At 32.0% G+C, this 9,203-nt stretch overlaps 1 protein-coding gene across 1 annotated transcript; it reads left to right on the top strand.

Moving 5' to 3' along the window:
- The first annotated feature begins 292 nt into the window (after positions 1 to 292).
- Positions 293 to 8,796, top strand: LOC105333714 (ankyrin-1). Its single transcript, XM_066082549.1, has 6 exons — positions 293 to 437; positions 2,250 to 2,750; positions 2,873 to 3,153; positions 3,377 to 3,523; positions 4,121 to 4,375; positions 4,817 to 8,796. Exons 2-6 carry the CDS (start codon positions 2,701 to 2,703, stop codon positions 6,601 to 6,603), a joined length of 2,520 nt encoding a protein of 839 aa, XP_065938621.1. The 5' UTR covers positions 293 to 437; positions 2,250 to 2,700; the 3' UTR covers positions 6,604 to 8,796.
- Positions 8,797 to 9,203: the final 407 nt, after the last annotated feature.

Genomic DNA, 9,203 nt, shown 5'->3' with positions numbered 1-9,203 from the left:
TGGTGTAGGGTGTTTTGTTAAAAATAGCAGAAGAATAGTCAACCGTGAAGGGCGGATGCACTGTCCCTCGTGTTTAAATTGGAGACATAAAATCGGTCAAGGATTTACCGTTATACATGTTATTCTACTTGGTTTATCCACCTTTTTATCAATGAAACATTAAAGGTCACGTCTTAAATTAAACTTTAAAATTCCCAACGATGCTATTAATACACTTTGATGCATTGAAATATTTACGATTAAACTCTGGTGGTAAAGTTTATGAGGTTTGCGTTATATTTAGACGTGTAACATTTAAACTTTGCTGTGAATGAAAGTGTGTCATTTTTCTGTTGATATCAGGCAGTGTTGTCCATGAATTTAATATGGTATTTAAGGGGTTCTTCCTTCTAGTTTTATTGGGGATACTTATGTTCCTATTCCTTACATATGACTTGGTGAGTATCAAATGTACTTCTATAGTTACAATCGTATATATGAGTATGCTGCTTTTGAAATTTACTGGGGTGTTTTCCTTGCTCTTATCTTGTAGAGAAATTTTAACTTAAATGAGTCATAACATATTATCTAATAAATAATATACAAATAAATTTGTATATGTTTTTCAAAACTGCATCATAGTTTTTTGAAGCTGTAAAGGTTTGTTTTCCTGATCCTGTATTTTTTTTTTATATATTATAACCATGTAGAGTAGGTTATGAAAAATATTTTGCAATGATCGCAACCGTTATTACCCGCATGAACTAGTAAAGAAAATATTTTTGCTTATATTTTGTATGTTATTTATTGAATGATCTAAAAAAGTAAGTGAAGGTAACTAAATAATGTAAATAAGAATAATGAAATAGCCATATTGTGGCAATTGGGATTTGAGTCTGACATCTCCATGAAGTTTGTGCAGTCCGTTATTTTAATTTTTTTTTTTTGGTTTATAGGAGTTTCGACCTATTGATAAAGTGGTTAGAACTAGATTATGCAGATTGTAGCTCTATCAGTTTCTACGAATCGTCATCTTATTAAATAAAGCAGAACATTCCCTGTTGGTGTAATTATAATTCATTAGACCGTTTGAACCATTCCTCGAATAAATTTGTATTATGTAAATATCTGTTTTTGAGTTTTCACACAATCTATTTATTACTGGATGCACAAGCATAGATATTTTCCCTTATAAAAAAATTAATGTAAATGCATCTGGGGAAACGGGGTGATGTTTATCGACGTCCTACATGTACCAAATACATATATGATTTATTGCGCTGCAAATGTACTATATTTTTCTATTTACAAATTACCAAACGACCACATTCATAAATCGATAATATGTATAATCTCGACGGAGAAAGGTCCAGTAATTTCTTTTGCCTGAATTTTTGACATAATTTTCGGAATAAAGCATAAAACTTTATTTATAAACGAGAACCTATCATTGAAACATGACAAAAATAATTGTTAAATCATATCGATTTAATCATAAAAAAACAATTTTAGGAATGTTTTTGCACTTCATTTTTAACAGCGGAATGGATGTCCTATTTTTCATTTAAACTCCTTATAAAAAGCAAATATAATGGATTTAAAGCGACGTTAGCCAATACAAATAAAAACCAATAAGAATATAATTATACGCTTATTTTTGGTTGTCGTCTGACCTGTAATATTAAGGCTGTGCGGAAAAATTTTCACACAAAGATAACGCACGGAATACGTTTTACCTGCATGACATTGTATCCTAGAGGACAGACGATATCCGATGTAACAGTGGTTAAAATGAAATTTAAAAAAAACTTTTTTACATGGTAGACGTTTAGACCGTATAAACACTAATATATCTACTGACTTTTTTCAAGGCTTGTAGGTTCAAAGAACAAGAGTACACAAAAAAAAGAAGAAAAAAAAATGGGAAGAAAAAAAACAAAAAAACAAAACAGAACAAAAAATAATATACATGAAACTGCATAAAAATCAACCGAAAAAACATAAATATTGTTCTGTTAACTAAAGTCTGTAAACGACCATCACGTTAAACAATTTCTTACGATTAAATAAACATTTAAATAAACATATATGGAAGCATAAAAAATATCGTCGTACCTATTGCACACCAGACCGCAGAGACAAATTGAACCTGGTATAACGTAGGACCAACGAAAACAACAAATAAACATTCCATGTTTAATTAAAGCAATACACTGTAAAAGTTATTTATTATCCATATTATTTATAGGATGATTATCATATTCTTACAGAACCGTATGGATGGTTACAACTCTCTTGAAAATTTACCAGTGTGTTTGAGAAATGACACATGTTTGAAAGAGTGTTCCTCGGTCAACTGTACACCAAGCAATGGCAAGGGATGCTTACTTTAATAAAAACTTGACATATTTTGTTTAAAATTTCACCAACATAAGAAGTGTAATATTTAAAAATACGAGTTAAAATTTTATACAACAATGTGAAATGATACTGAAAAATGGTGAGGTAATTGATAAGTAAATATATACCGGTATTTTGCTTAAAACTATAATATCTTATAAACATAACATTCATTCATTCATTTTGACAAATATCTTTGTAACGGTAAGAATATGATATGCAAAATAAGAGTATTTAAATGTGCAAGACGTGAACCTTACCTTAAAACTGTCATAAGTAGCTTAAACAATCGACTTTGGTATTGTTTTATTTTTTACAGACATGAAATGTCCATTGTACGAAAATACTCTTGAGGAATCAACATGCATAAAGTAAGGCTCTATGTAATTTGTTTTGTGATAAAAATACAACTCCGTTTAATGTAAATTTGTTTGTGTGTGTGGAAGTAAGTTCATTTTGTTCGTTCGATAAGCGATACATCTAATAATTGTAGTTCGCAATCCACCACTGGTAGTCAACAAATTTTGATGGACGTTACAGCACATCCGGTGTACGGTACACCATTTAAATCTGAACACCGATATCTTACAAATGTACCAACAGAGAAGGTGCAGCCATCATGCTCGTCATATTTTCAACCAACAAATAGCCACTCGCAAATAAGAAGTGATCCCATCAATGATGTAAATGATCGGACTTCCACTGAAGCTTTTGATGTATTTTACATTCTTGCTGCGATTATCTTTTTGTTCTGCATCTATCAGCTTAAACAAAGTAAGTTCTTTGTTTGTTTTTGTTTTAAATTACATACATATTCCCATTTTTTATAATTTTATTAAAAATAATTTTAAATAAAAAAAAGAAACTACTGCAAATTTGAATTTGTAGTTAGTGAATAATTTTTTTTAAATGAAAAACAAAATAAATAAACACCACAAAAAAGAGCGTTAATTTAAATACTGAGGTTTTTGAAATCATCTTCATTCACTATCAACAGCCTTCAAACAACAAGTCCCTGATGTAGAGTTGCTGACACAACCAGAGAGAAATCCACTCATAAATGGGCATAATCATAATGATCCAGGAAGCTTAGAACTTGATTTGGAAGAAATTGAAAACATTGATAATGAATCGACTGAAAGAGGTATGATAGCAACATACCGCATTTATCGATTTGTATTTGGATTTATATTTGAAGTATGATTAAAAAAACAATAAGGAAAATTGCAAATTCTTAAAAACTTGAATTCTTGATCTCTCAAAGTATTTCCAATGCCCAATGGAGCAATTAAGAGTCACCTGTACATGCTGAAGTTTATTTAAACAAAACGTAACAAGCTATGATAACATCCATACCATTCAATGAAACACTATTTATTAAAAGTTTAAGAGTTTCTAAGGATAGATATGAAAACGTTTTCATATTTGTCTTCAAAGACTCTCTCAACAGTTTAAGAGAAGCAAATCTTAAACAAAACCTAACAATTTCAGGATTTTTTTTTATCAAAAATGTTGTATATATCCTTTCTAATAAAATCCAAATTTATACACAATTTTTAGCTATTTAGGATAAACAAAACCGACGATTTCCTGTTTCTTAAGTAGTGAAATGATAATAAAAAAAAAGAAATCCAAACTTTTCAAATTATTTTTTCTATGACATAAAAAGAAATATGCAATCAAATGTCCTCTTTATGTAATTTGATGCATTGTAATCTCAATTTGTAAATGTATTTTACAGTATTACTAGGGTGTCATACAACAAAAGTAAACCAGACATCGAATGGCAATAAAAAGAATCTTGCGAACACGGCAAATACTAATGGAACTGGTGGCCACCAACAAATGATGCAAACCATTACAAAAAACGTTTCTGAGATGGTAATAGCAAAGCTTCAAAAGCAAGGAATGTTTCCGACAACTGTTGTTAATACATCTTCTAGAGGTTGTACAGATTCTTTGCCAGAAGAAACAACACGTCGATTAACAACATGCAGTAAGTACAGTTGGAAAGTTATATGATTCCCAGTATTTAAGTATTTACACCTCTGATATAGTTTACATTCTCACTTGAACGGTGCGTGAACGGTGAACACACTCTGAACGAACGGTGAGCACAGTCTGTGTGAACGTTGAGCGCGTATCATTCAGCTGTCTCTAAGTACTTTGTTTTCGTCGTAAAACGATCTTTCATAATATTCAACTAATTGTTTAATTCTTTCCTAAAACTACAAATCAATGCATGACTATGTCATACGGTAAACACGCTCCTTTTGGTAGGTAGTCATCTATAAGCAAAGCGAATGCAAGCGTAATTTTATATAAGCTTGAATACCTTCACCCAGCATTTAATATTTATTAGTCCCTGAGTTTAGTATCGTGATGAGACTGAATAAGCCTCCCTTATTTATTAATTAATGTATATCATTTTTTACAGAACCATTGCTTGAAAAAGTGATAGTTAATCAATGGAAGCGGGACAGAAGTTGGTTTGTTCCGACCAATATTTCAACTTGTTCTAAAGAAAAAGCCAAATCAAATCTTAAGAATCCAGTAAACGTATCTGAAAAAGCGGGACCAGAAAAATCGACTTCCTCTCATCAAATGCCACTCGACTGCACTATACAGTCTATACTAAATAATACCGTCGATGTATGCTCTGATAAAGACGAAGAGGTCAATTCACTTTATACAGCTTGTCAAACTGGAAATGATAGCATTTTACATATTTTGCATAGCGTTGGAGCAGACATCAATCTATGTGCAGGAAATGGGATGAGTCCTCTCCAGTTGGGCTGTCAAAATGGTCACAAAAATACAGCCCGGTTTTTGTTAGACAATGGTGCAAACATAAACTTTCAGATGAACGACGGGGCCACTGCTCTCCTAATAGCTTGCTTTGAAGGACACGCTAGCATTGTAGAACTTTTACTTGAACGTGGTGCAGATAAAAAATTGTGCATGGAGAACGGAGTTAGCCCACTCTATGTTGCTTGTCAAAATGGAAGTAATAGTACAGTGGAAATATTACTCCGTAATCAAGCAGACATTAATATTTGCAGCAAAAACGAAGTGAGTCCCGTATTTATAGCCTGTCAGAAAGGGTATTATAACACTGTAATACTATTACTTAACAATGGTGCAAACGTAAACCTGTGTACGAAAGACAGTGTAAGTCCTTTATATATAGCATGCCAAAATGGACATGAAAAAATTGTAAAACTATTACTTTCAAATGGAGCTGACATAAATCTATGTGAAGAAGAGGGTGGAGCTAGTCCTTTCTATATAGCCTGTCGTGAAGGGCATGAAACTATTGTTAGCATTTTATTGAGCCATGAAGCTAAAATAAATCAACGTATTAAAACAGGAGCAAGTCCTCTCTACATCGCCTGTGAAAAAGGACATGAATGTACTGTACAACTTTTACTGGGAAATGATGCCGACATTAATGTATGCAAAACAAATGGAGTCAGTCCTCTCTTCATAGCGTGTCAAAATGGACACTCAAGTGTTGTGCAAATCTTACTGAGTAATAAAGCAGACATCAATTTATGCAATGGAAAAGGAGCCAGCCCTCTTTTTATAGCTTGTCAAAACGGGCATAATGAAACTGCACGTATTCTTCTATCTTTTGGAGCTGACCCCAATCTGTGCGAAAATTCAAATGTAACCCCCCTATATATTGCTTGTCAAAATGGACATGATGACATTGTGGACAATTTATTGAATCATGGGGCAGATGTGAATTCACATAACAATGAATTCAGTCCCATCTATACAGCTTGTCAAAATGGACATTATTCTATTGTACAAATCTTACTGAGCAAAGGAGCAGACGTTAATGAGCGTCAAAAAAAAGGAATAAGTCCTATCTATATAGCTTGTCAAAATGGGTTATTTTCCATTGTGCAACTTTTACTGAGTAACGGGGCAGAATTTAATGAAAATCAGGAAAAGGGAACTAATCCTCTTTATATAGCTCATCAAAATGGGCATGACCGAATTGTGGATCTGCTACTAGGTAAAAGCGGATCCAAGAGTACTGCAAGAATCCCTTGCGAAAGTAGTGATTCTACTTCAGTTATTGTCGAGTTCAAAGAGATGCCGCGGACAATATTCTCCATTATACAACGAACTTCATCAGTAAATTATCAGATCAGAAATACCTATTTGTCTCGCACTGATCATGGAAGTACAACTTCAAACCGTGAACAGTTTTAAAACCATGTCAATTTCAGGTGTTAGTTCCAGTCAAAACAATGAGTATTGCCTCAAATCTTTATTTTTAAGAGATCGATGCGGCTGTTCCTAGGACCTCCCTAGCACATTTTCACTGCGTGTTTTTACATAAAATATATAACGTGTGGTAGACTAGTACGTAATAATCGTATTAAATTGCCCTTAAAATATTAGGAATGTGATTCAAAGATATTTTATAAATAAGTGATGAATATTAAAATCCTAAGAAAAAGTCTGTCGTCTGCATGTGATTCCTTTGATCGTTACACATGTAAACATTACTATAACAAAACCGTTGGGGTTACACGGAACAGCCGTCAAAATGACCTAGATCGTCTCTCTATAGGAGAAACGATCTGTAGAAATACTGGGCTGTTAACTTAGTAGAATAGAAATAAAGTTCTTGTTTTCGTGAATGTTGAAGGATAACTTCCTCGGTCTCGAAAAGTTGTTTGAAATATAAAAGAATCGGCTAACGCCTCGGCTTTTATATTTCAAAACAACATTTTTTCGACCTCGGAGGTTATTTTGCAACATTCACGAAAACTCGTACTTTATTTCTTAATTATATTTAATTTCCTTTCTTTTTTGAATTCTCGCATTGTAAAGAACAACAACTTTAATCAATAGAAAGCATAAATGATTTACTAGTATATGCAATGTTTTAATCCATATTTAATACAAACTAATGCAATATTTGCAACTTCATGAAAATCTCATTATAAGAGATAATTTAAATAATAATGAGTACACTTGTATTTTGATATCTGATAGACAGAACTTAACTGAATTAAGTTTGTATGTGTTTTTGTTTATCATATTACATTATTAACTATTTGTTTATTTTACAAATACTATATACCACCACACACCTGCATTTAGTCACCTTCATTCGTTACCCAAGCAAATATTGTTGAATAACAATTTAAAGCACACATGATAGCCAATACACTGGTAGTGAATATCTAGTTACCGACAAAACAATAGAGACTGATACATACACAAAATCATCAATCATCGCAAACTTTTCTGCTGCAACGTGTAATATGTTAGTTATATGATTTAGTGAATTGTGCTGTGCATGGATTTTAGACAACGGAGTGTGTATTCAAAAAGCAGTTCATAAAGACAACACATTCATATTTATTTTGAATTATTATAGTTTTTAAGGTGTTTTTTAAAGTTGGTGGTGATGTGTCATATTTCTTGCAAATGTTCCAGCTTGGTAGAGACGACATGCATGTTTGATGTTATCACAAAGTCATGTAAAACCCATCTATTTAATATTATTTAGATACGTTTCCTAAGCAAAATCTTAAAAATGATACAAATGATGTTTTTTTAAGTGTAGTTTCTTTTATTTCATTTTTTATATTCTCTCTCTCTCTCTATCTCTCTATCGTATTAACATTGTGTTAGTCAATAAAACAAGGTGTATTATTTCTGGATGTGTTTTCTTTTACACGAAGAAAAATATTTTCATCACTTTTGTTTTATTTCTAGTTTTTTCAAATTATAAATTCTATCAAGGAAAGAAGAGTGTTAGATTGTAAGCAGTTAACCTGAACACAACTAACGATGTGTCGGGTCTTAATGCCAGTGCGAACGCATCATTTTTGCACCTGTCTTATGTGAATGTATAAACAATTCCGAAAACGTCATATGATAAATTGAGTAATTAAAAGTATGATGTGTAGTATATCATTTCCTAAAAAGCAATCTGGTGACTTGAGTCCACTAGTTAATGAAATATACATTGTTTTATCTTTTTAATAAGTTTTAATTGTGAGGGATAAGGGATAAAGTAAAATTCGTTCAGATTAATTAAAATTTACTTTGTGATCACAGGTGCTCCCTCCATCCCCCAACCCCAAAGTGTCTAGACCCGCAGAACTTTACTAATTCTTTTCTTTTAATTATCTTTTTATGACATATTTATAATCAAATATATACATTCATTGCACAAGATTACGTTAAACATAAATTAAAAAAAAAAGAAATTTCCCTACTGTATACAATACAAGAGAGAGGTACTGCCGATAAATATTTATTGAAATATGCCATTAATCTACATCTACCGGTGAAAACGCACATTCAGTTGTTTTAATTTTAGACACACCTCGTGAGATGATGAACTAAGATTATGTATGTTTAAGTATCAAACAAAAATATGTGATCGACAATTGTATGTAAAATATTTAATTGCATCAATAGTTATCAGTTTACATTGCTAAGGAGTTGTGTTTAAGAACGTAGATATGTAAAACAAATATTTTAACCAACCCTTAGCTTTAAAAGAGGTCTTAATGTTCGAATTTAGTAGGTCGATAACTTGAACATACTTAAATACGGGAGATGATATCTTATATTCCATATAATCTGCATATATCAACATTTTAATCGTTATACATCTACTTGTTTTTGGGTTTTTTTTAATGTTGTGTCAAAGCTTGAGGAATGCATTTGCGTCACATTTCTTTTAAGTGATTGCACCCAGGAATTAGTCAAATATCTAACGGGTTTTTCACACGCTATGCTATAGTTTTACTGACCTTTAGGCTGACAGATTAGGCGGCTTTGGC

The sequence above is a fragment of the Magallana gigas genome, chromosome 1 (genome assembly GCF_963853765.1).
Source record: "Magallana gigas chromosome 1, xbMagGiga1.1, whole genome shotgun sequence".
NCBI classification, from domain to species: Eukaryota; Metazoa; Mollusca; class Bivalvia; order Ostreida; family Ostreidae; genus Magallana; species Magallana gigas.
This window is presented reverse-complemented; position numbering and strand designations above follow the sequence as displayed.

Bases quoted from the DNA above. Each gene is read 5' to 3' on its own strand.
- LOC105333714 (XM_066082549.1), top strand. From the start codon at position 2,701: ATGAAATGTCCATTGTACGAAAATACTCTTGAGGAATCAACATGCATA. The intron at 3,154-3,376 runs GTAAGTTCTTTG...CACTATCAACAG, and splicing joins CATCTATCAGCTTAAACAAA to CCTTCAAACAACAAGTCCCT. The intron at 3,524-4,120 runs GTATGATAGCAA...TGTATTTTACAG, and splicing joins TAATGAATCGACTGAAAGAG to TATTACTAGGGTGTCATACA.